This window comes from Loxodonta africana, chromosome 2 (assembly GCF_030014295.1).
Source record: "Loxodonta africana isolate mLoxAfr1 chromosome 2, mLoxAfr1.hap2, whole genome shotgun sequence".
NCBI lineage: Eukaryota > Metazoa > Chordata > Mammalia > Proboscidea > Elephantidae > Loxodonta > Loxodonta africana.
The window spans coordinates 53,043,408-53,071,299 of record NC_087343.1 but is presented as its reverse complement, the minus strand read 5'-3'; the positions used below and the strand labels follow the sequence as shown (position 1 = coordinate 53,071,299).

The 27,892-nt window shown below is 40.3% G+C and overlaps 1 protein-coding gene and 1 long non-coding RNA gene across 5 annotated transcripts in view; both read right to left on the bottom strand.

The window, feature by feature from the left end:
* LOC135228144 (uncharacterized) overlaps positions 1-9,116 on the bottom strand; it is a 58,652-nt gene extending 49,536 nt beyond the window's left edge. The window contains exon 1 of the long non-coding RNA XR_010318474.1: positions 131-9,116. This is a non-coding gene — a long non-coding RNA (uncharacterized LOC135228144). The remainder of the gene's footprint in view (positions 1-130) is intronic.
* The window catches only part of PARP8 (poly(ADP-ribose) polymerase family member 8), a 197,950-nt gene extending 170,420 nt beyond the window's left edge, over positions 1-27,530 (bottom strand). For 2 of the 4 annotated variants that reach the window (XM_064271870.1, XM_064271877.1), the window contains exons 1-3: positions 27,251-27,530; positions 27,063-27,164; positions 26,059-26,113 (exon numbers count right to left, since the gene is read on the bottom strand). In XM_064271870.1, coding sequence (XP_064127940.1) covers positions 26,059-26,113; positions 27,063-27,164; positions 27,251-27,353 — 260 coding nt within the window. In that variant the 5' untranslated portion in view covers positions 27,354-27,530. The remainder of the gene's footprint in view (positions 1-26,058; positions 26,114-27,062; positions 27,165-27,250) is intronic. The other 2 variants (XM_064271879.1, XM_003408024.4) reach the window with 2 other exon arrangements.
* Between the last annotated feature and the right edge of the window lie 362 nt (positions 27,531-27,892).

Genomic DNA, 27,892 nt, shown 5'->3' with positions numbered 1-27,892 from the left:
ATTTTTTTATCTTTATTGGTTTAAATTATTAATACATATTTTATATCATACATGTGGGTTTGAAACCTACATCAATAATACAAGTTCAAAACAAATATTAGAGTATTGTCTAAAAGAGTAAAATATTTACCTATCATTATCCTTCCATCTACACTGGAACAAGGTGGTTCATCAAGGCATATTCTGATATATTTCTCAGTGAATCTCTATCTCTTGTGAGGCCTCTTCTCATGCAAAGCTTGCTCCCTAGGGATCTTTGAAGTTCATGGCAGAAATACCGATAATGGTTACAGAAGCCTGCCTTGGGAACACTCAAATCAAGGAGTCGATTTTGTTTGTGTTGCAACTGTGCGTCAGAGTGAACTATTCTCACGTACCACGGTTCATTTTTTTCAGAGAAGTCTAATTGTTCCCTAGATTTTAGAGGCCAAGGAGAAAATGAATTATAAAACAGGATAAAATGGAAAACTCTCTCTCCAGTGGCCTTGGTGATTGCCACCTAAGCATCTACTGTACCTTTTCTTAGAAATTTTCCTGATATCCATTACTACACCACATCCTCCTCGTGTAAATAATTTTGGAATAGCTAATTTTATCCTTGACTCTAGAGATGGGGCACTGAATTTAGGCTACAACAATAATCAGCTTCTGAAAGCACCACACCTCCCTCTGCGTATCGAAGAGGAAGACCCACTGGAGTTGTTTGCAGGTATCTTGCAAACCCACGGACAAATAACACTAGCTGACATTATGGAAGACAACAGCAACCTTTTGAAAAGACACCAAGCCCTTGCAGACATCATTAAGCCCTGAACCTTTACCATTACATCTGTTCCTGTTGTTGTTAGGTGCTGTCAAGTCAGTTCTGACTCATAGTGACCTGATGCTCAACAGAATGAAACACTGCCCAGTCCTTCGCCATCCTCACATTTTTTGCTTATGCTTGAGCCCATTGTTGCAGCCACTGTGCCAATCCATCTTGTTAAGGGTCTTCCTCTTTTTCACTTACCCTCTACTTTTACCAAGCCAGGTGTCCTCCTCCAAGGACTGATCCCTCTTGATAACATGTCCAAAGTGTGTGAGACGCAGTCTCGCCACCCTTGCTTCTAGGAAGCATTCCAGTTGTACTTCTTCCAAGAGAGATTTGTTACTTCTATGGCACAAAACCCATTGCCGTCGAGCCAATTTCGACTCATAGCAACCCTATAGGACAGGATAGAACTGCTCCATAGAGTTTCGAAGGAGCACCTGGTGAATTCAAACTGCCAACCTTTTGGTTAGCAGCCATAGCTCTTAACCACTATGTCACCAGGGTTTCCCTCGTTCTACGGCAGTCCATGGTATATGCAATATTCTTCACCAACAACAGAATTCAAAGGTGTCAGTTCTTCACCAGTCTTCCTTATTTCCAGGTTTCGCATGCATGTGCGGCGACTGAAAACACACAGGCTTGCATGAGGCACACCTTAGTCCTCAAGGTGACTTTTTGCTTTTCAACACTTTAAAGGGGTCTTTTGCAGCAGATTTGCCCAATGCAATGCATCCTTTGATTTCCTGACTGCTGCTTCCATGACTGTCTATTGGGGATCCAACTAAAATGAAATCCTTGACAACCTCAATCTTTTCTCCGTTTACAATGATGTCGCTTATTGGTTAAGTTGTGAGAAATTTTGTTTTCTTTATGTTGAGGTGTAATCCATACTGAAGGCTGTGGTCTTTGTTCTTCATCAGTAAGTGCTTCAATTCCTCTTCACTTTCAGTAAGAAAGGTTGTGTCATCTGCATAACACAGATTGTTAATGAGTCTTCCTCCAATCCTAATGCCCCGTTCTTCTTCATACAGTCTAGCCCCTTCGATTATCTGCTCAGCATACAGATCGAATAGGTATGGTGAAGAGCTACAACCCTGATACTCACCTTTCTTGACTTTAAACTATGCAGTATCCTCTTGTTCTGTTCGAACGATTGCCTCTTGATCCATGTACAGATTCCGCATGAGCACGATTACGTGTGCCAAAATTCCCATTCTCCTCAATGTTATCCATAATTTGTTATGGTCCACACAGTCGAATGCCTTTGCACAGTCAATAAAACACAGGTAAACATCTTTCTGATATTCTCTACTTTCAGCCAAGATCTATCTGACATCAGCAATGACACCCCTGGTTCTGCATCCTCTTCTAAATCCGGCTTGAATTTCTGACAGTTCCCTGTCGATATACTGCCACAGCCTCTTTTAAATATCTTCAGCAAAATTTTGATTGCATGGGATATTAATGATATTATTTGATAGTTTCCAAATTCTGCTGGATCATCTTTCTCCGGAATAGGCAAAAATACGAATATCTTCCAGTTGGCTGGCCAGGTAACTGTCTTCCAAATTTCTTACCATTTGTGTGTTGCTGTGATGCTGGAATCTATGCCACCAGTATTTCAAAGGGTCACCCACAGCAGACAGTTTTCAGCTAAACATCCAGACTAAAACAGACTAGGAAGAAAGACCCAGCGGTCTACTTCTAAAAAGAATTAGCCAATGAAAACCTTATGAATAGCAGCAATACATTCATTGTCTGATATAGTGCCGGAATATGAGCCCTCCCAGGTTGGAAGGCACTCAAAATACAACTGGGGAAGAGCTGTCTCCTCAAAGTAGTCAATCTTAATGACATGGAGGGAGTCAAGCTTTTGGAACCTTCATTTGCTGATGTGGCATGACTCAAAATGAGAACAGCTGGAAACATCCACTAATAATCGGAACCTGGAATGTATGAAGTATAAATCTAGGAAAATTGGAAATCATCAAAAATGAAAGGCAATGCATAAAAATCAATATCCTAGGCATTAGTAAGCTGAAATGGACTGGTATTGGCCATTTTGAATTGGACAATCATATGGCCTTCTATGCCGAGAACAACTTGAAAATAATTGGCATTGCATTCATCATCAAAAAGAACATTTCGAGATCGATCCTGAAGTACAATGCTGCCACTGATAGGATAATATCCATACGCCTACAAGGAAGACCAGTTAATACGACTTTTACTCAAATTTACACACCAACCACTAAGGCCAAAGATGAAGAAATTGAAGATTTTTACCAACTTCTGTAGTCTGAAATAGATCCAACATGCAATCAGACTCATTGATAATTACTGGTGATTGGAACGCAAAAGTTGGAAACAAAGAAGGGAATGATCAGTAGTTGGAAAATATGGCCTTGGTGATAGAAACAATGCCAGAGATCACATGATGGAATTTTGCAAGACCAATGACCTGTCCATTGCAAATGCCTTTTTTCATCAACATAAACAGCTACTATACACATGGACCTTGCCAGACGGAAGAGAGGAATCAAATCAACTACTTTGGTGGAAAGAGATGATGGAAAAGCTCAATATCATCAGTTAGAACAAGGCCAGGGGCCGATTGTGGATCAAACCATCAATTACCCATACGCAAGTTCAAGTTGAAACTGAAGAAAATTAGAACAAGTCCACAAGAGCCAAAGTATGATCTTGAGTATATCCCACCTGAATTTAGAGACCATCTGAAGAATAGATTTGAGGCATTGAACACTAACGACCAGAGACCAGAAAAGTTACGGGATGACATCGAGGACATCATACCTGAAGAAAGCAGGAAGTCATTAAAAAGTCAGGAGAGAAAGAAAAGATCTGAATGTATATCAGAAGAGACTCTGAAATTTGCTCTCAAACATTGAGTAGCTGCTAAAGCAAAAGGAAAAAATGATGAAGCAAAAGAGCTGAACAGAAAATTTCAAAGGGTAGCTCCAGAAGACAAAGTAAAGTATTATGATGACATGTACAAAAACCTGGAGATAGAAAACCAAAACAGAAGAACACACTCAGCATTTCTCAAGCTGAACTGAAGAAAAAATTCAAGCTTTGAGTGCAATGCCATTAAATCCAGAGTTAGGTAAACCAGAAAATCACCTTTTGTTTAAACCAGTCTAAGTCGGGTATTCAGTGATTAGCAAATGAGGGCATCCCGACATACATAAATGTGGAGACACACAAGTTCCTACGTGGTTCTGCACACCCAGTGACAGTGGCCTGTCTGTTTCTGAAATATTGGCTTATTTATCCCCATCCTCTAATCAATTACAAATAACATTTTTTAACTAAATGCAAAAGGAATCCAAAACCAAACCAAACCCACTGCCATCGAGTTGATTCAGACTCATAGCGACCCTAGAGGACAGAGTAGAACTGCCCCGTAGAGTTTCCAAGGAGTGCCTGGTGGATTTGAACTGCCCACCTTTTGGTTAGCACCCATAGCACTTAACCACTACAACACCAGGGTTTTTTCCAAAGGGAATATTCAGGAATATCATGAAATCTATATTTCTGGAAAAGAAGCTTACAGATAGATACAAGTATAGAATGATTATTTAACAAGTGGGATGGCTGAGCCAAAACTGGCTTTAAATGACTTGACAGCACAACCAGATTGCCCAGCAAGCTCACCACCTCCAAAAAAGACTTAAGTCATTGGCATCCCATGCCCCACTTGTGAGAAAGGAATAGCAGGCAGGAATACAAATATGTGCCATTTTTGACATATTCTTTGAAGCAGCTATACTGATGATAATCATTTTTAAAAGTCCATGCTATAAACAGTCAAGTAAAGTGAGTCCTGGAAATCAATCCCGACACTGATTCACAAATAATGTATTAGAGCTTAGACCTAAAATACTCCATAAGGTTTCTGATAGGCTCAAGTGATTTAAGCAGAAGTTGGATGCTGGTGTTTTATCATTTTTATGATAACACGTAAGGTGAACAGAAGTAGAATATATGAAAATTTATATACAACTTTAGTTGTCACCATTATTCCTAACCCAGCATTTTTTCAGCCCATAATTTTCAAGTGAGTTCAGCATTCATATGTCTTTACAGATTTGTGTATAAGAGTGCATGCCTAACTGTATTGCTTCATACAAGATGTTTGAACAACAACAAAAAAAGAAGTACATTATTTGGCAGTGATAAAGGTTTCTGAACCCAGGACTGTTATTATTCTTTTCCAAAAACACAAATCCAAATTGAGAAATAAATCAGAGTAAGAAATTTTCCTCCTTCCTGTATTAATTTAGGAAGTAGAGTATTTCTTTTCAAACTCAGAAGGAGAATCAGGGATATTATTACGAATGTATCTAGTTTCACTTGCTCAGGCTTAAACTAAAGATTAACATGTTTTCTCCTTGTTCAGGCTGGTAGTCAAAACTGTTCATTTAAATACTTATTATTAAAAAACCAGCTGAAAAGTCACCTATGCTAGGAAACCTTCACCAGCTTCATTGCAAAAGAACGTGCACTGTTCTGCTAGAAGAACTTATAATTGCTTATTGAAAACATCTGTGTTCACCATCCCATACTCACATCCTTGGTAATTATCATATTTTAATTCAAAGTTGTGGACTAATTTATGCTTTTTCATTGCTAGGGTATGAATATATTAGAGGCTTTCTTTTTCAAAAATTTCTACTTAAAGATATTTTCACAAATAACAATATGAGGTCAAAATTATTCTGAAGGTGTCAATTTAAAATAAGATCAGGTATATTTTAATGGAAGAGGTAATGTGCACGGGGCTTATTTTGGTTTGCTCTTATAACCTGTGTATGATTTTATTGCAAGAAAAAATAGTTCATATAGCACCGACTACAAGACAGAAAAAATATGAAATTATTTTGTGCACTTTTTGCAATAAAAATTGAAGAGTAGTTTTAAATTTAGAGTGGAAAATGAATAAAGAAAAAATATGTGTAAGTGATGCTAGTCAATGATTAACTGTTTCTGAGACTGACAATATTATATCCCTGCACACTCATGTTAAGGAGCCCCAGGGATGCAATGGTTACAGCTCTAGGCTGCTAACCCAACCAAAGGTCAGCAGTTCGAGCCCACTAGTGAGTGACTCCTTGGGAAAAAGATGTGGCAGTCTGCTTCCATAAAGATTAAAAAAAAAGAAACCAAATCCATTGCTGTCGAGCCGATTCCAACCCATAGCGGACAGAACAGAACTGCCCCGTAGGGTTTCCAAGGAGCGGCTGGTGAATTTGAACTGCCAACCTTTTGGTTGGCAGCCGTATCAGCCGTAACCCCATGGGGCAGTTCTGCTCTGTCCTACAGGGTCACTGCAAGTCAGAATCAACTCAATTGCAACAGGTTGGGCACACTCATAAAGGGAATTTTTTTAAATAAAATATGAACACACAATATAATGAGAGCAGAAGCCACCCTCATCATTCATTTTTGTACTCCCAATTAGGGCACCTGGCATAGAGTCTTCATTATAATTGGTATTCAACAAATATTTGTAAAATGAGTAAGTAAGAAATGAATGATGAGATAAATGATAAACAGTTCCTGGTCCCCAGGGACCTCCATGCACTACTTTCTTTTATATTTAATTAATCCTCAATGTCCTTGTAAAATAGCCAAAGGGAAAATGTATTTACATTACTCTGAAATTGATGGCATCTTTGAGAAGGGTCAAACAACTTCCTCAAAGTAAATAAAGTGTTCAAAGCCCAGCTCCCAAAAAACCAAACCCAATGCCCTTGAGTCGATTCCGACTCATAACGACCCTATAGGACAGGGTAGTATTGCCCCATAGAGTTTCCAAGGAGCGCCTGGAGGATTCGAACTGCCAACCTTTTGGTTAGCAGCCGTAGCACTTAACCACTATGCCACCAGGGTTTCCTCAAAACCCAGCTACGACCAGGATATTTAAATCACATCCTAGGTGGATAGCTTTCAACTTGAGCTCCTGCTATATTAAACGAGGAATTCTTCTCAATATCTTCACAGCGCATCTCTGAGTTTTGATGCCAATCTATTCGCCTTACCATTCATTTGCTTCTAATGTCTGTTTTTTAGCCTCTTTCTTTCCTAGTCCACAAGTACTGAGATCAATGCTTTTCCAGGTCAGTACTGATTTGAAGTATTCTATCTTACCCTCCCCAAATGAACCCACAATTATCAGACCATATGTTCCAATATTAGTTACCAAAAAAAGGGGGGGAGAGGGGTAATCATAGCTGTATATAAGAGATCAAGAAAAATGGCTTAACAAAATTTGAAAATACCATTATTGTCCTCTATTCACCTCTAGTCCACAGCTAAACAACTGGTAGGCCGTAAATACACCCTTATCGTCACTACTTGTGAGGATAACAGGCATGAACTGGAAGCCCAATGCAACATTTACATGACATGAATCTGAAAATTTAAAATAGTACAAGGTCTCTAGGCTCAATTTTATAAGAGAAAGAGGAGATAGTGCATAGATTCTCTGTGATAATTTTTTCAACTTAAGACATGATATTTAAAATACCAAATGTCCGTATTTCTGCAGTGACAAGGTGGTTATCATACTGAACACCATTTCTGTACTTTCTTACCAGTAACTGTAATTAATATTAATGCATGAACTGAAAATGGTAATACTGACTATAAATAAATCCAAATAATTTCATTAAAATTTAGCTTAGTAAAACGTTAGTTTCATATTCTTGGTAGAAAACCTTTTCACTCATATTCAGAGAATGACATTAACAACTTACAATCGAAAGAAGTAGAATCAAATGTTAGACCCCCTGGTGTGTATTCAATTACACTCTCAGCTCAGTTCTAGGTTTTCCATTCAGGAAAGTGAAGAAAGTTCTGATTATCTGGGATAACAAGTTTCTAGTGGCACAGACTTGATCAAACAGCAAAATGTTAACCATCTATCGAAACCCTGGAGCCCTGATGGCACAGTGGTTAAGAGCTCCGCTGCTAACCAAAAAGTCAGCAGGTCAAATCCACCAGCCAGCGGCTCCTTGGGAACCGTATCGGCCACTTCTACCCTGTCCTATAGGGAGGGTCGCTACGAGTTGGAATCAACTTGAAGGCAACAGATTTGGTAGATAGTCAGTAGCCATTGAGTCAATTCCAACTCATGGCTGCCCCATGTGTGCAGAGTCTAACTGCTCCACGGGGTTTTGAAGGCTGTGACCTTTTGGAAGTAGATCGCCAGGCTTGTCTTCCAAGGCTCCTTTGGGTGGGTTTGAACCACCAACCTTTCAGCTAGCAGTCAAGCCCTTAACCATCTTTTGCACCACCCTGGGGCAACATCTATACGTTGCCACCTGCCAATGTGAAAAAATGGTACTTTAAACAACATTTATAATGCTCTATAGCCCAAATTCTAAGAAGATTCGAAATAGTAACTATAAAGTTAAGCACAGAAGAGAAACACAGCAATCAAAAAGGTTTTCAATATCAAAAAAATGTGTCACAGGCCATATCCTTACATTCCTTCTGGTCCTCAAACAAAGTCCTTGTCATTTTAGACATATTCCTAAGACCGTGGTTATTTGGTTTCCATTCACATCATATTATAAATAACAAATTAAAAAAATCAGAACAGGGGGTGGGGAGACTGGGGGCAGAAAGTGGGATTAAATTTTAGAGTGTTCCTTACCCAGGTCACAGTAGTAGCCACAGGCAATAATTTATGATCACATTTATATGGCATGCTCTTTACTTAATCCTTCAACTCACAGATGCTTGCTTAAAAAAACATGGGGTGGTTCTGATTCGTGAGTCTCCTCTACAACACTGACGAAAGAATTTTAATTTTATTTTAGATCAAATGCTTCAAAACTAGTTTAAATTAAATATTAAAAGTTAAATATGAAGCTCTTATACAATTCACAGCTATTATAAGAATAATCAATCACGTAAACTTGCTGCTACAGGTATCCCACTCCTTAGAATATACCCTAGGGAAATAAGAGCCTTTACACGAACAGATATACGCACACCCATGTTCACTGCAGCACTGTTTACAACAGCAAAAAGATGGAAGCAACCAAGGTGCCCATCGATGGATGAATGGATAAATAAATTATGGTATATTCAAACAACGGAATACTACACATTGATAAAGAACAATGACGAATCCGTGAAACATTTCGTAACATGGAGGAATCTGGAAGGCATTATGCTGAGTGAAATTAGTCAGCTGCAAAAGGTCAAATATTGTATGAGACCACTATTATAAGAACTCAAGAAATAGTTTAATCAGAGAAGAAAATATTCTTTAATGGCTACGAAAGTGGGGAGGGAGGGAGGCAGGGAGGGAGGCAGGGAGGGAGGCAGGGAGGGAGGGAGGGAGGGAGGGAGACAGGTTTTCACTAATTAGATAGTAGATAAGAACTATTTTGGGTAAAGGGAAAGACAACACACAATACAGGAGAAGTCAGCACAACTGGACTAAACCAAAAGCAAAGAAGTTTTCCTGAATAAACTGAACGTTTCAAAGGCCAGCGCAGCAGGGGCAGAGGTTTGGGGACCATGGTTTCAGGGGACATCTAAGTCAACTGGCATAATAAAATCTATTAAGAAAACATTCTGCATTCCACTTTGGAGAGTGGCATCTGAGGTCTTAAAAGCTAGCAAGCGGCCATCTAAGATGCACCAATTGGTCTCAACCCACCTGGAGCAAAGGAAAATGAAGAACACTGAAGACACAAGGTAATTATGAGCCCAAGAGACAGAAAGGGCCAAATAAACCAGAGGCAACATTAACCTGAGACCAGAAGAGCTAGATGGTGCCCAGCTACAACCAATGACTGCCCTGACAGGGAACACAACAGAGAGCCCCTGAGGGAGTAAGAGAGCAGTAGGATGCAGACCCCAAATTCTCATGAAAAGACCAGACTTAATGATCTGACTGAGACTAGAAGGACCCCGGTGGTCTTGGTCCCCCGACCTTCTGTTAGCCCAAGACAGGAACCATTCCCAAAGCCAACTCTTCAGACAAGGATTGGACTGGACTATGGAATAGAAAATGATACTGGTGAAGAGTGAACTTCTAGGATCAAGTAGATACATGAGACTATGTGGGCATCTCCTGTCTGGAGGGGAGAGGAGAGGGCAGAGGGGGTCTGAAACTGATCGAATGGACACGAAAATAGAGTGGAGGGAAGGAGTGTGGTGTCTCATTAGGGGCAGAGCAACTAGGAGTATATACCAAGGTGTATATAAATTTTTGTATGAGAGACTGACTTGATTTGTAAACTTTCACTTAAAGCACAATAAAAATTTTTTAAAAAATGGTGAGCTTTAGTTACTGGCATATCTGAAGCATATGAAAATAAAACATACTTTATGAAATGATAATGTTTTTGTCTTTACTAGGTACATGGCATCAACACACTTAAGCAAGCTTTAGGGGAAAAAAATCAATTCATATTTCCTTAAAAACAGATTTCCTGAGGCTTTAGCTATGATAATATTTGCTGTATAAAACTTGTAGAGCTATATGTGTGCATATATTTTATATATTGTAAATACAGAGAGAGAGACAGACGGACACAGAGAGAGCAGAGGCGCATTAAGAATACAGACGGTTTTGTAATTTACAAACAGCCTCTACGCTCATTCATCCTTTCTGTTTCCCCGGCTTGCCTATCATAGCGCCTTGCCTATCACAGCAACTCCTAAGAAAACCAGGAAACTCATTGTGAAAAACAGACAAAAAAACAGAAGCTTGTAGAGAACCCACAGGATATCAGAAGTAGAAGGGAGGAAGCAGTGTAAAAAAACAAGAGTAATTTAAGGGCACTGTCCTTTTTTTGTCCTAGGCTGCTTGGAAACTCTATGGGGCAGTTCTACTCTGTCCTATAGGGTCACTATGAGTCGGAATCGACTGGACGGCAGTGGTTGGTGGTTTGGTCCTAGGCTGACGAAGAAGGCAGAGGCTGCAAGTGTAATGACAACATCCGGTTCCACAATACCCTCTCTCACAAAACCTGAGCACCTTTCTCTTTTATTATGCTACTTAAAAGGACTCTAAATTATCAGATACTTGAAATAAAAATATTAAAATTAAGGTGGTCAAGGTTATCAGTAAGTATAAAGTCAGTCCTAGCCATCATTTCCTTCCAACAGCTTCCAGATATCCTTTACAGGGAGTGAGAAATTTGCTCGAGACAAAAACGTGTGGGCAATTTGGAATCAGGAATTCGGTGTCATTTCTTTTTTCTTTACCTAGCCCACAGGAGGTGCTCAGTAAGCGTTTGTTAAGTGAATTTTCTTGATTATAACAGTTCTTTACTTATGTGTCTAAAATATGTCAAAAGGAACTTTCTAACCACCGTGCAGGAGGAAGTTGTGAGGTTTATCTGCCACTGTTGACAAAAGTGAGAACTTAGCCCTAAACAGACTGACTATTTCACTTCATCTGACTGTCACCCCTGAGTCACGTCATTGGAAGCACCATGTGTCTGTTGATGCAGCCCTGAAGTAAAAAGATCTTCCCCCTGTGGAGAGGACTGTTACGTGTCAGACAATGCAAGAAAAGCCAGTAAAAATTTCAAATCTACCAGAATGTATGCCAGGCTTTTCAGTTAGAGGGGAGGCTGGTGTAACACGGGGGGCTTATCAAGAGAAGTGCTCCTTTGAAGTTCCTGTGACGGATTGCAGCTGACTTTCAGAGAAACTACTCACTTTTCAATGATACGTAATTCAGTTACAGAAAGGGAAAGAATATAAGTTTAAGCAAGTAAGAAATACAAAAACTAGACAAAAACTTAGCATTTGCATGGACAAAAACCTAGAATTCTTCAAATTAAAAAAAATGCTGTCTATTTTAAAGAGGTTACAGGTGAATATGGAGAACATGGAACACATAGTGGGGAGGGGACACAATGCCACCAGAACACCGTGATGATCCAACAATGGCCAAGAATGGTATAAAGTCTTTAGGCTCTAAAAATGACAAAGGTATAGGCTTGGAATTTGTGACACTGGAAAAAATAATAGCATCCATTCTAATCTTTAAATAACTTTTTTAACTTATGTGTACATTTGATGTAATTTTCTATCAAAAGCTGTTATTTAATAAAATGCATCTTACAAATCAATGCCATTTTTAATCCAGAAAATTCCACATTTCCAAACCAGTTAGGGTGGGTTTTTTTTCTTTTTTGAGACTATAAAAGAGATTTTTTTTTTTTTCCTTATCCTCCTTGCTCATGTGTTCCAGAGTCCCCAGGGTCTAGAAGCTGGCCAGTGGTGTGAATGATGACAGGCACTGCCCTTCTCTGTCAGAGCCTGTGATGGACACTGTGTACGTGCAGAAAGGGTTCACTGAGCAGGCCTTAGTTGCCCAAACCGTGCACGTTCCCAAGAAAGGTCTGTTTTCAGGACTGGCCCTTGGCCAGCTCCTGGAAAATAAGCTCTGAGCCTCTAGAATACTCTGCCTAATAAAAACGTATTTGTGTATCTGAGGCCCTGGGCCACACAGTGTCAGTTTGATCAGACAATTTACGCTAACAAATGTGATTTATGGTGAACGCCTGTTTTTGCTCTGGGAAGCTGGAGTGTGAGTAGCTGAGGTCAGTCACATAGGCACTGCAGACCTACATAACCGACTCCAAAAAAAACCTGGACATCAAGACCTGGGGGAGGTTTCCTTGGCAGTATTTTGCAAGTGTTGTCACACACTGTTGCTGGAAGAATTATGCATGTCCCTTTGGCTCCACTGGGAGAGGACATCTGGAGGCCAGCGCCTGGTTTCTCCTGGGCCTTGCCCCGTGTGCCTTTTCCCTTTGCTGATTTTAGTCTGTACCCTTTAGCTGTAATAACCATAACCATGAGTATAACAGCTTCTTGCGAGTCCTGTGAATCCTTCTAGTGAACCATCGAGCCTGAGGGTGGTCTTGGGGACTCCCTTGTCTGGCATATTATCCATGGCAATCCCGACACCCTGCAAGGTTATTGCTGCCATTTCACAGAAGATAAAACTGAGACTAAGAAAGGTTAAGTAATTTCACTGGCTAGTTAGAAAAAATTCCCATCTGTTTTCTGCTGCATCATACTATAATGTTGTGAGTTATAAAGAATTTTTTAAATAACCATATAACTTAACTAACATTTGCAACATTTCTTTTGGAAAACATATAATGTAATTTCATAAACTCTAAAAATATCTAGACTATAATCTTTAAACTCAGTCCAACCTAATTCATTAACATTTTTAGGTATATCTGTGTTCTAAAAGCTGGAATGTGGTATCAGAATCACTGAGGAAATTTTTAAAAACATACACTGTCCCTTGCCTACCTGCCAAAGCCAAAGCCAAAAAAAAAAACCAAACTCATAGCCATCAAGTTGATTTCAACTCACAGCGGCCCTATAGGATGGAGCAGAACTACCCTACAGGGTTTCCAAGGCTGTAATCTTTACAAAAGCAGGCTGCCACATCTTCCTCCAGCAGGGCGGCTGATGGGTTGAAACCACCAATCTTTTAGTTAGCAGCTGCATGCTTAACCACTGTGACACCAGGACTCCTTGCCTACCTACCACCTTCCACAAAAATAAACATTTCTAAAGTAATTCAATTCTTCTAATTGGTTTTATTTGGGAAGGGCAGCCAGCATTATCGAATACTTTATTTTTATGGTGATGATAAAATTATTAATCACATGAATTTTGTAATGTTATTAATATTTCTTTGAATACTTATAACTTGTTTCTTAATACAGTTTCATAATATATTTGAAAATTGATAGATTTTTATTAATATAAAATTGTGATCTACCTCCATGTAATTAGTTACATGCTGAAACAGACCATACCACAGGTTATCCATGTATCATTTTTTTTTTTTTAATTTTGTGCTAAGGCACTTCTTTACTTAGTAGAAATAATTATCTAATTTTATATTTCTTGATTATATGCCTGTGCAATGCAAAAAAAAAAAAAAAACAGTATTTTTGTAGATCAGAATTCTTGTATTCTTTATCTAGAAGTCTTGGCAAGATTCTATCTTTGGATTTAAAAGGTTCAGTTCAAATGTAACATTTCCCAGAATGCACTTCAAAAGCTGCAAATGTCAATATTTCTATTTTGAAAACCTTTTGTGAAACTACTGCCCTAATTAAATTTTTCCCTGCTAATTACTTACAGTTGGAAAGGATTCTATATTGGACACCAAGATTTGAGAATACTGGAAATTTTAAATCGATGACATAGGAAGTCAACATCAGAAGCTCATTTTAAATCAAATGACTGTGGCTTTAAAAAATTGAGTTTAAAATTTTTCTCGGCCCAACTATCATTATTTCGGAGCCAAATTCAGCCAAGCACTTGCAATTCTCATTGGAATCACCTGACTGAAACGTATTGAAACCCAGAAAGGACCAAGGGAAAAAAAAAAAAATTGGCTCGCAGTGAACTAGTCAAACTTTTTTCTTAGTTGCTAAAATGAATTGGTTCACTAGAGAGATCATTTCAAATTCTGCGGTGATAATAAAGTAATGACTGCTTTTCAGCTGGAGAGCCTTTTTTTTTTTTTTTGCAGCCTATCTAGCCGTGGTGCATTTTAATGAGAAATGATGACTGCATCAGCTTTTATCCAAGAAGCTGATTTTAGCATTCTGCTTAGATACCCCACACGTCAATATCTAAGACTCTGTTCTTAAGAAGATCAATAACACGGATTCATACAGACTGACAAATGCATTGTTACAATAAGGAAATTACCCAGTTACAATTGTGCCCACTAACTTCCCAAGTAAGTAAACCCAGAATTTACTAGATTCCTGGCTAAGTGTGAGATTCCGCTGGTTTCACTGCCTCACAAACTCTAGAATATTCATATAAGAATATGTCTACCGTTAAGGCCAATCATTTTAAACATGAGTTTGAATGTGTCCTGTGTCCACATGAGTGCACTTGATAGCACAGGCTTCATTCTCCACTCATGTCTTACCAAAAGCAACATGTAGCTTCTCACAGTTTAATGACTGATTCTGCCTAGGAAAAGTGAGTTTGTTTCTTGGCTGATCTTGAAAAATTTTGAGAAATCTTTCACTAAATTTCTCAGGGGGTAATGGTTTTATAAAATGGATATCCTCATTGATTTTTTTAATGTAATTTATCGAATAAATGAAACTTAGATAAATTCCAGATTTCCCTCACCATGAGCTCAGAAGTGTACTCCATCAAAGCTTACTCACTAAGTGGCTTTACTGCAATCAAAGTGACAGAATTTAAGAGGACATAGTGGGTACTTCTGCTACACAGCATCATTATCTATCTCTCACACACTTCCTTGTAAGACTAACTTCTACTCATGTACCAAAGAGGGCTCTGCTAACTTCAGGGCTTTGATGAATAAGAATAGTTGAAAGTCTTCATCATAAAGGGATTCCACACAACGGAGAAAGGGTGAGAGGGCCAGAAGAAAATGTTCCCTCTCGTGTAGAAAACTCAGTGGCATGGAAAAAAAAAAAAAAAAAAAAGAGCAACTTTTATAAAAATTGCTGAAAATAAATTCTTCAGGGCTCCATGTGAATCAATAATTTCCATTTCTATTATACTGCTGTTTACCCAAAAACTATTTTTAATGAATAAGACTTTGGCAAGTGTGCCAAAGTGTTTTCCACAAAACAACTCTCTTGAGATAGTCCAGATCTGTAATTAAATAAGCCTGAAAGATTCTGAATACTTCATTCACCTCTTGGAAATGCATAATGAACACCAATATATAAAAGGCTTTGAAAAACCAACCATTGAAACTGTCTAATACTGTTTAAGCATTTCCCAAACATATTTGGCCACAGACCCAACATCTAATTAAATAGTTTGGGAAATGCTATCACATAACATAAGAGAAATGTTACTCTGTCGCTTAAGAAATGTTAGAAGGTATTCACTATATTCTAGGCACCCTACAACAACAACAGGCACTCTCCTAGTTACTAAATAAAATATTCATTTATTTTTGCATGACTATTTTTTTAACTTGATTTATAACAAGTCTTTTACACAACTCTATGCTTAACAGTATTTTGTTGTTTCCCATTCCTGCTTGTATTTTTTTCCTAGCAAGATGTCAAAACCTGTTTTTTTTTTTTATGCTTAACAGTATTTTGTTGTTTCCCATTCCTGCTTGTATTTTTTTCCCAGCAAGATGTCAAAGCCTAACAAAGGTAGTTATATAAGGCTCTGCCTCCATTCTATTCTTCAAATATAATATTCTATAAGTGATTCTGTAATAATAACACCATGTGTTTGTTTTTAAACAAAATAACCATGATGGAAATACAAATAACTATAGATTTGATGGACAACTCATAAAAACACTAGTCAGATCATTAGTAAGGTCTTTGCAGTCTAAGTTACAAAATGTTCAGAAAAGAAATCACTCTGGAGGAAGTCAGCTAGCAGGCTTTCTGCTAATTTCTTGTGTGTCTGCAGTTAAGGTGATGGATCTACACAAAGGTTTTAGAGAATGTCTCCCTCGTAAATTTAACATTGAATGACTTGTGATCCTCCATTTAATACTGACAAGGCATCAGTCACGAATTGGAATATCACTGATGTATAAACTATGCTCAAGACTTTTATTGTTGTTGTTATTCTGTAATGGACTGAAGATCATCTTTTTCTATTCCTATCCTTTCCTCCTCAGATTTCACTCTGACCTCTCGTGATTACTTTGTTCCACTCATGTTCTCACTCTGTCCTCCTGAGCACACATACTTCATACAGTTTTAAGAACTGAAGAGTCAAATAAGGCAACAGCACTGTGGTCAAGGAAAAGATAAAATTAACTGGTCTCTGCCATAATAAAAACCATGATCTTGATATCCAATTGTACTATGAAACAGATGTTATCAAGTAATAAACCTGGAACAGCTGTGTACACTTAATGCACTAAATTAATACAAACTGCTGTTAAGCAGGGAGAGGGAGCGCAGTGAGTACTGGACCATTCTGAGAACTGTTCATGGAGATGTTTTAAAGTGATCCCTGAAAGTTTAAAGAGATTTACTTAGACCAAAGATAGAAGGAAGATATTCCTTGTGCTGAAGGAAAAAGGCAGGAATTCACCGAGTATTGGAATGGCATGGAAGCGAACCTGGCTGGGAAACAGTATAAACTGATGTCTGGAAGCCTGGTAAATACATATGAATAGAAAGGTGGCTCTTGAAAGTCAAGAGCAGAAGTTAAAGGTTGGCATGGAGAAAACAAGTGCCACGTTTAAAGGCTTCTGGACAGATAAATGATGATGATTATATTCATGCTTAAAGAATACAGGTAGAAATGGACTTGATGGGTAAGAGCTGTTAACCAAGAATTTGGAAACACTGGGTTTTAGTAACGTCAAGGTAACCAGTGTTGACACAGGGAGGGATGATAATGTCAACACTGATTTCAAAGAAAAGATCAGGAGAGCTTCGGGAGAGGTGAAGAGGAAGGCTGGTCACGTGAAATCTGAGACTCTGACCCTGGTGCCTGGCTCCAGTAATGTGATAGTAAAACAAGGAACGGCTGGGAAGAGATGGTTCTTTTAAAGAGGAAACTATGGGTTGTGCTGATGTATTGGATTGTAAACACTGAGCTGGAAGTGTCCAGCATTCAAATATCACTGAACAGAAAACCTTGACTATGTCACAATGAAAGTGGGAAGACAAGCCTTACTAACAAAAAACACAGTTCTTATTAGTCTTTCCCGGGGTACATGGAAGAAAAAAGAAATGCAGGGAGTGAAAAAGGGAAGATTACACATCAACGCTTGACTAACATTCCAGACTAAGTCAGTGGCAGCTACCTTAAGGCAAAGATTTATCTACTACTGCCCAATCTACACAAAAGCAAATCTGTGCAGAGAATTATAAAATATTTTTGAGATTGATGAAATTCCATTTATACGATCTTTTTAAATGCTGCACAGAGAAATGATGAGGAATGTAAATGAATTGGCCCAATATTTGCATAAGGATTCCACAGCCAATGTACATAATTTTCCGATTTATTATGCTCAGCACTGGGCTCAGGCACTTCTCTTGAAAACCAGTGTATTTTCAGTACTGTCCCTGGCAGACATCCCATTAGCAATTCCTCTCCACCCCAAACATTTCCAACTATTCTAGTCATGCCAGTTCAACCAATGCCCCTTAAACCTTACATAAACATTGACTTACACTGAAATATATCCCTGGACTGCCTCTCCCTAGCTCTAAATCATGTAAATTACCCAAGCCTCAGTTTCTTTAACTGTAAAATGTAAAACAGCAGACAAAATACCAATTTTGTCTTTGTTGTGAAGAATAAAGCACAGAGACTGTTACCGGCTCAATATATGTCATTAGTAGTATTAGCTTAATCCATGAAATCAATGGAGTTTCAATATATGCTTTAATATATAAGCGTCAATAAAGTTATACCTGCGTAAAACTGTGGTATTTTAGTTCAGTGGTTTTAAAACTCATTTAACAATGAAACCTTTTTCAAAGAAATTTTTATACAGAACAGAGAAGAGCAAGTGCAGCTTTTATTTAAAAAGGGGATGTCAAAGCCCAGATTATTCACCTCTTCAGTTTCCTTCACACCCCCGCCCCCTGCCACCTGGGATTAAGGTAGGTTCCAAGGGCCCCAAGGAACACACTTTAAAGAAAAAGAAAAAAAAAAAACAGTATTTTCTCCCAATTCTTCTTTTCCCACAAGCCCTGTTGTTTTTAGTGCCTGACTTTGTAGAATAAAATGATTTATTTTAAAACATGCATAGTGTTACAGCAAACACCTCAATTTCTATGAATCTGAATTTTTTACGTTTGAGTTATGCAAGGGGACTCAGCTGCATTCTAAGAACATCTCTTCTTTAGTACCTCTTTCAGCAATCAGAATACCATACCTAATTATTAACAATGTAAATGTGGACTGATTTAATTTAAAAAAAATCAGTATTTTGGATAATAATTGATGTAATGTGTAATTATGCTGATCAAGCCACCACTGCCAAAAGGAATATATTAATCTTCGATGCAAAAAAATGATCACTTTTCTCCTTGACACTGTAAGGAGCACTTGATGGTTTCAAAATAACTGCATATTTCCAAGATTTCTAAAATGAGTGTGTATTTCTTTCATGATAAAAAGTAATTAATCTTTTTAAGATGATGGGATTACTTCTCTACTCCTCCAACCCACCTCCTCCAATATACACAGGCACACACTTCTCATTTTTGAAACAAAAGAAAACAAACACACTTTGGCAATCAGGTAGATTGTCTCTATCCATGGCATCCCATGAGTTAGCAAATTACACACTGGAGCTCAGGTGGAATTGGGTCCCCAGCAAGTCTGATCACCAGAGTGCTCGTGATTTTTTTAAAGTGAATTAAATACTTTTCGAGTCCTAACTCTGCAATCTGCCACATCCTCATGTTGTTGTTGTTAGGTGCCATCGAGCCAGTTCCGACTCACAGCAGCCCTATATGCCACAGAACGAAACAATGCCTGGTCCTGCACCATGCTCACAATCATTGTTATGCTTGAGCCCATTGTTGCAGCCACTGTGTCAATCCATCTTGTTGAGGGTCTTCCTCTTTTCACTGACCCCATACTTTATTAAGCATGATGTGCTTCTCCAGGTACTGATCCTTCTGACAACATGTCCAAATTACATTAAGAAGCAGTCTCGCCGTTCTTGCTTCTAAGGAGCATTCTGATTGTACTTCTAAGACAGATTTGTTCGTTCTTTTGGCAGTACATCCAATATTCTTCTCCAACACCACAATTCAAAGGCATCAATTCTTCTAGTCTTCCTTATTCACTGTCCAGCTTTCACATGGATATGACGTGACTGAAAATATCATGGCTTGGGTCAGACGTACCTTAGTCTTCAAGGTGACATCTTTGCTTTTTAACACTTTAAAGAGGTCCTTTGCAGCAGATTTACCCAATGCAATGTGTCTTTTGATTTCTTCACTGCTGCTTCCATGGTTGTTTATTGTGGATCCAAGTAAAATGAAATCCTTGACTACTTCAATCTTTTCTCTATTTATCATGATGTTGCTTATTGGTTTAGTTGTGAGGATTTTTGTTTTATGTTGAGGTGCAATCCATACTGAAGGCTGGGGTCTTTGATCTTCATCAGTAACTGCTTCAAGTCCTCTTCACTTCTGGCAAGCAAGTTTGTATCATCTGCATAATGCAGGTTGTTAATGAGTCTTCCTCCAATCCTGATACCCCGGTCTTCTTCATATAGTCCAGCTTCTCATTATTTTGGTCATACAGATTGAATAAACCAAAAAAAACCTATTGCCATCAAGTCTATTCCAACTCACAGTGACCCTAAAGGACAGAGTAGAACTGCCCCATAGGGTTTCCAAGGGGCATCTGGGGGATTCAATCTGCCGACCTTTCAGTTAGCAGCTGTAGCTCTTAACCACTATGCCACCAGGGTTTCCACAGACTGAATAGGTATGGTGAAGTGATACAACCCTAACGCACACCTTTCCTGACTTTAAACCACGCAATATTCCCTTGTTCTGTCTGAAAACTGCCTCCTGATCTGTGTACAGGTTCCTCATGCATGCAATTAATTGTTCTGGAATTCCCATTCTTTGTAATGTTATCCATGATCTGTTATGATTCACACAGTAGAATGTCTTTGTATAGTCAATAAAACAGTCCCCATAGCTCCCTATAATCCTAAACAACTGTATTATCTCGCTCCCCTGAAAGCACTTGAGCATGTGATCCAGTGAACAGGGCTATAATTTTGCTAGACAATTTGTCATCCTGGATTAATATAAACTTTCATTGGAAGTGACATCACCACATCAGGGGCTCTTTGAAGTGTTTGAGTATCTCAATACGTGGTCGTTTGGTTAGGAAATTGCGAGAAGATCTTTAACCATTCATTCAGTAATTCATTCAACATATATTTATTGAGGAATTATATTGTATTAGGCAGTACTAGGAGTGCTGGTGGTGCAACTGTTAAGCACTCAGCTGCTAACTGAAAGGTTGACGGCTCGAACTCACCCAGTGACTTTGGAAGAAAGACTTGGCAACCTGCTTCTGTTTCCTTCAAGGAAATCCTACAGGGCAGTTCTACTCTGTCACATGGGGTCACTATGAGTCAGAACTGACTCGATGGCAACCAACAACAGGCAGTGTGCTAGGGACTGAAGAATCCACAATGAATAGGGCAGAGTCTCTGTTTCCAAGAGGCTCAAAATCAAATAGACAGTCCAGTAAACAAACCACCAATGACAATACAGTGTGACAGGTTTAGAAACACATAGTAGAATCATACCAGAAAACAGAATGCCAGGGAAGGCTTCTCAGAGGAGAATTTGGCTTAGCAAAGATCACAACGATAAGGGCTGATTAACTTTGAAGTGGGGAAACATGTAGGAGGGTAGGATAAAGACAGGTGTTCCAGGCAGCAAATGCGAAGGCTCAGGAGAATAAGGAGGTAGCACGGTGCCCTTGCAGTGCTGTTATGAGCTGTACACTTTATGCTTTGAAACATTTGGACAGAAACCCCTAAAACAAGGGGTCATATTTCAAAAGATTCCCATTTACCCATGACTATACAGAAGAGTGTCTATTCATACAATAAGAACTTTACATATGCAGGCAATGTTCCACTGCTATTCATAAGGTATTCACTGGCCAATTTTTTTTTTTTTTTTCCAGAAGTAGCTCACCAGGTCCTCCTTCCTAGTCTGTCTGAATCTGGAAGCTCCGCTCAAACCTGTCCACCATGGGGTGACCCTGCTGGTATCTGAATACTGGGGGCATATCTTCCAGCATCACAGCAACACAAAAGCCACCACAGTACAGCAAACTGACAGATGAGTCAGTGTCTGCATTAACACAGTGGCTGCAACAATGAGCTCAAACATAGCAACAACTGTGAAACTGGCACAGGACCGGGCAGTGTTTCGTTCTGTCGTACACAGGGTCACTATGAGTTGGAACGGGCTCGACAGCGCTTAACAACAACAGGTGCATGCAACTCACCATTCTGCCAAAGATTAAACAAGAAATCACGCAGTTGCACTCAATTTAGTAAACATTTTTCTTTATTCTCACATCATTTCTGTATGAAAGATGTTAATGTTATGTCCTTGAGTGAAAAAAAGCGAAGTCTCAAACAGCATAATAGAATCTTTGGAAAAACAAATCTATGAAATACATATATCTTATATGCATATAGAAGTAGAAATTCTAAAAGAATATTCTAATATGTTAATAGAAGATAGAGGTTTGGTTTTGGTTTTGCTTATTTCTCTAATTTTTTTTATAATAAACAATTTTTATTTATGTATTTTTAAACCCTCAGGGTTGTATCTTCACAATACTTTCCTTGTTTCAAGCTTGCAATAAGGGAATCCCAGAATGGTCTGTTACCAGGCCTGCTGGGTTCTCCTTACACTTTCCTTATCTTTGTTAACCACTGGCCCCAGGGACTCAACTTGCTTTCCTATCCCCCCTCAACAGCCCAGTAGTCTTCACACTTACTTTATCCCTAACTCTACATCTGATTCCAAGTGAGATAAAGAACCCAAATCCAGAATCTTTCTGATTTTAACGAGTCAGTAAACTCAGTGGTAGAGAAATAAAGGAAAAAAGAGACAGGAGATGACAAAAATGACACAGTTTATGGAAGAAATAGCTTTTGCATAATCTTACAAGTTGTGTACAATTAAGGCCTCTGGTTTATAGCTCTTGGTACACCCCTAAAATTGGGAGGCAGCAAAGGGTAGGAGCCTGTGGTAGGCCCTGAACCACTGATGGTTGTGCAGTTATCCCAAACAGACCAGGGGTATTTTAAGCATCATAAAACCAAAACCAAACCTGTTGCTGTCTGAGTCAATTTCGACTCATAGCGATTCTACAGGACAGAGTAGAACTGTCCCGTAGGTAGAGTTTCCAAGGAGTTCCTGGTAGATTGGAACTGCCAACCTTTTGGTTAGCAGCCAAAGCTCTTAACACTATGCCACCAGGGTTTCCAAAGCATCATAGATAGACAGAATTACTCTTGCCATATTAAAAAAAAAAAAGCCATAATTTTTCAAACATATGTAGGTGCTATTAATAATCAAATTCGTAATTAAGGAATTCACAGTTGTTCTTTTTCATTAAGTATGTCTCATCAACAGACACTGAAACTACAACTCTCAAGTAAGTATCTGCATAATTTATGATGTTAAAAAGTATCTGCCTGCTCAGAAAGGTTGGTAATACAGATGTAGAGAAAGCACAGGTCCCAGCAATCTGCAAGAACAAGGTTTACCGGGTAAGTCTATCACTTAACTGGGTGAATTTGAGCATGAGTCTTAAACTCTGAGCCTGTTTGCACATGCAAAAATAAGGACAATAATAAGTCCATGAGCTTGCCCATTAGGGAAAATGGGGTTATGGGTCTTCCAGTTGGCCATCTCTTTCCCCTCATTCCTCACCTGAAGTCCATCAAGACAGAATAGCAGACACTAGCAAGCACTTGGAAACTGTGGTGGTGTAGCGGTTAAGTGCTATGGCTGCCAACCAAAAGGTCAGCAGTTTGAATCCACCAGGCGCTCCTTGGAAACTCTGTGGGTCAGTTCTACTCTGTCCTATAGGGACACTATGAGTCGGAATCAACTGGACGAAAACGGGTTTTAGCAAGCACTTTGTCCCTTAGAGGACCTCCAAATAAGAGATCAATTTACTAGGCCACTGGCCAGCGCTGGGAAAACACTCTTGGTATTTCCTCTCATCCACAGAAATAAAAGAAACGTACATACAAAAAAAAAAAAGATTCTGATTATGTTTTTAATAGCAGCTTATAAGAACAACCTTTGTGTTTAGAACAAAGTATAATTCACTCTTGAAAAGTGTCAGACAGGAAATGATATATTTTTATCTACAACTTGAACTGAAAATTATTCTTAAAATAAGTTCTCAATGGTTTAGATGAAATGGCAGTTAAATACATTTAAAGATAATCATGTATTATCTCTCCACAGGACTCTCACCTTCTTCATATGGTAAAGTAAGTCTAGTTTACCTGCAATGACACTATTAATTGAACATTATAAATTGGTAGGAACATTAAATCAAAACAGAGGAGGATTATTTTAATTTTAAATGTCTGACATTTCCGAATGGCAAATGGGTAATAAATACCAGACTCCGATGTAGGTAACGAAAACAACACATACACATATATGTTTTTGTTTTTTGAGGGAAATGTTTTCACTACCACAAGCTACAAACCACAAATGGATTACCAATCTTTACTAAAAAAAAAAAAAAACCCACTGCCGTCGAGTCGATTCTGACTCATAGCGACCCTTTTACTACAAAACCTTTTATATATTGTACTGGAAACAGACTTTTGAGAAGACAAAGCAATCATGCTAGCAGTTGTACCAGTTGTCTTTCCCCTTTTACAGGCTGTTCCACATTAGATATCCAAGTTCTAAGAATTTAAACCAGGAACAAAAGAAAATACTATCCCTCAATAGGATTACATAGAAAAGGAAGCATCTCTTTAAGAGCAGCCATGGTACTTCCTCATACTTGTTCTTACAGTGAAAACTGATGTTACCTTAATTAGTTAATTTTTCATTCCAACCCCCAGGTCTTGCTCCTGGAGGTCTCTGACCTTCTCCATGTCTTGCTATATTAATACTGCTTCAATAATTTGCTGATAAAGAATCTTAGCGCAGAACCTAACAGACTTTACAGTTTAGGCATATGGTTCAACCCCCTCTTTGCGCATGTAAGTAAACTGAGGCCTAAAGAACTCAAGTATTTTATCTAAATCAGAAAGCAGGTTAGTTGAAAAGCCCACACAGGGCTTTCCATGACCCCACACCTCTCACCAGATGAACAGCAACAACTGTGAAACAATCAGAGCAGATATCTACCTGATTGCATGAGGAATATTTTCAATGGGCCACTTCAGGAGTAGCATATTTTTCAACTGTTAAAATTATCCAAGAGGATATTATACGGAGAAGCAGCATTAATTCAGTTGATTCTCCTCTAATTTAATTATTTTTGTATTCCTAATTACAAAGACAATAGTACAGTAGTACAACAGGAAATGAAGATATACTGTAATTTATTCTCTCCCAATAAACTACATACTAATGTAAGTACAGTGATTTACTGTTGTATTTTCAATCATCAAATCAATAAAACAACCCTGGGGTTTAGGAATTTTTACATACATACAAAAATAACCTGATACCATTTATAATTAAAGCTTCTTTGAGGAAAAGTAGAATGCAACACAAATCCTGCCTGTTTTAAAGGTTCACATTAATTCCCAGCTTTTTAAAAACGTATTTACAGAAAAAAGCTTCTTTTGCAATTTATGTGTTCTTAAACGTTGCCAATAGCTAAGACATATTTTGGAATGTGAGCAAATATTAGATGTCAAGTCCTAACAGCGCGGAAGGTCACCAGAGTCCTCTGAGGCTCAATCTCTGACAGTCCTCTTATGTGGCCACTGCTCTTTTAAACCACTCTGTCCCCAAAGGCTTAAAGGAGAAAATTCTAACTTCATACTTAAAGGCAGCAAGCATATTTTAACGATTACCTTTCATTTTAATTCAGCTTCCTAAATACAAAATCGGGTTTGGGCTTCTTCCAAACTGTTACAAATTTAATATTAAAATATGCATCTCATTTTTCCCCCAAAAGAGAAGGGCTATACACTCTAGCTACATATACCTCTCCAAATTCTTTCCTACAACTAAATGTGACTACCAAAATACCATTTCTTAAAAAAAAATATGGAAAACTGGCAAACTGTATGTTTACATGTCGACCTTCAGAAAACACAGAAACTTGCAGCCCCAACTGCCCACAAAGATCATTACTTGAAATCAAACTATTTTGTGACATCTTATCTCCTTATGCATTTCACTTCATACCGAGTATTCCAGCTTTGCACCCACTTGACTATATCAACCCCAAAACGCCTCAACAGCCACAGTACTACTGTGGTCGAACACTTTCACATCGAGAGTGTAAGAGTTCTGCTCATTGCCTGTGGCGTGGTCTTACAAACACCTGAACCGACCTTATTTCCCCTCCGCTATTTAAAACCGAGGGACGTGGGACGTGGCTGAAGAACAACAATAACAACAAAAAATACTCAAAGGCGGAACAAGCTAAGAACAAAGGAAACACAAGCGTGTGAACAGGAAATGAAGCAGCTGTATACACAGAAATACCTTTTGGGGCCGCCAACGTAGGTGAAAGTAAAGGTGGAGTCTGAGTATCTGAAATCTGAAACAAAAAGTCCTGTTAAAAGCTACCCCTTGCGTGAATTTTCTAACTCTGCTCATGATCCGGGCCCCTGTTTTTTTCAGGAACCAAAGGAAGGCCTGGCTGGGCGGGTGGCGAGGGGCCAGACAGCCGCGAGGTCCCCTCTCCCCGCCTTGCGGGAGGGGACGCGGAGCACCCCAGCCGAGTGCCGCGGGAGGCCGCCCCCCGCAACAAGTGCCGGGTGCCATGGCAACGGCGGGAATTTCCCGGTCGGGGCGGCCGGAAGCAGCCCCCGCCGGGCTCGCGACTGCAAAAGCAAGATCAGGTCCCTTTCCCGGGGGAGAAAAATGGACGAAAGGCGACCCCCCAGGCAAAGGCGCTAGGCCCCTCGGGAACCCCGGGAACCCCTTCTCTTTCCGAGGCAACGCATTTCCAGTCGCAGGGGGCTGCAGGGAGTCGAAGGGGCCGGAGATTTGCCCAGCGCTTTTCCCCCGGGGGCCTCGGCGCCGAGCGCAGCCGGCGAGCGCCGCGCAACACAGAGGGCTCAGATTCGCGGCCGTCGCCGCCGCCACTCAGCCCATTGCGCAAACCCAGCGAGTCCAGCCCGCCTGGCTCGGCCGCTGCTGCTGGAAGCGGGGAGACGAGCTGGGACGCTCCCCGACTCGTGCGGGGAGAGACTAAAAATATGTTGCACTGCCCCTCTGCCTAGACCCCCACTCCGGCCACCCGGGCTCTGGCCCCGAAACTGCTGGCTGCCCCAGCCGGGAGGGTGAGGGGAGCTGAGGCTGGAGCCCCCACCCCTTTTGGCTCCTGCTCTCGTTGCAGCAGCTGTTGCCAAAGGAACCCCGGAATGGGGACGTGCAACCCACCCCAATCACACACGTCGCGGTCAGAAAACTGGGAAGGGAGGCGACGGGCGGGCCGAGGAAGCTGGCTCTGGGTGCGAGGCTGTGGAAAAGCGAAAACTCACCTGCAAACAGGCAGTCCTTCTCGGCTCTAGACTTCTGGATCACGACGTCGATATCCTTCTGAATTCGCTCTTGCCTTGAACACATCCCCATGAAATAAATCCCTGGAAAAGAAGCAGCCGCTATTTCTACCCCACCCCACCCCCTCGCACGCTTCCAGCTTTTGTAAATATTCAGTTAAAAATGAAACCTCTGGCCGAGGCAGGGGCTGAAGCTGAAGTGGTTTCGGAAGTGATCCCGGGTGAGAGAGGAGGTGGTGGAGGAGGCGGAGGGGGGGGAGGTCGGCTTTGCATTCCCAGATGTGACCACCCAGCTGCTGCTCGCCGCTGCTGGATTCCAGTTTCCTCTCCTGACAATGGATGATGATGACACGGAGTCTCACTTTCTCCCTCCCCCGCCCGGACCAACGGCCGTGGGGGGCCGACGGTGCTGGGGACGGCCGGAGAGCGATCACCGGCGGGGCGGCGGGCGCCTGCGAGGGGCGAGCCCCTCTCCGGCTCACGCGCGCACACCCCTCGCGGCCCGCACGCCGGCCTTCCACACCCGCGCACACTCGCGCCCGAGAGCGGCGGCGGCAGGGCCGAAGCTGCTGCAGCGCCGCCCGCCACAGACCCTCCCGCGCCCTCCGCGCCCGCCGCTCAGGCAGTCACCCAGCCCGGCAGCGGGACGCCAGGGCTTTAATAGTATCTGCCATCCCGGGCGCTGACTGGATTTCCCCACCCCCGACCTCCGCTCGCCCCGGGGCTGAGGGAGGGTATAGGTAATGAAGACTCCCTGGGGCGCCCAGCCTTTGCTCCACCTCATCCACCACTTTTATGAATTCGACTCCTCT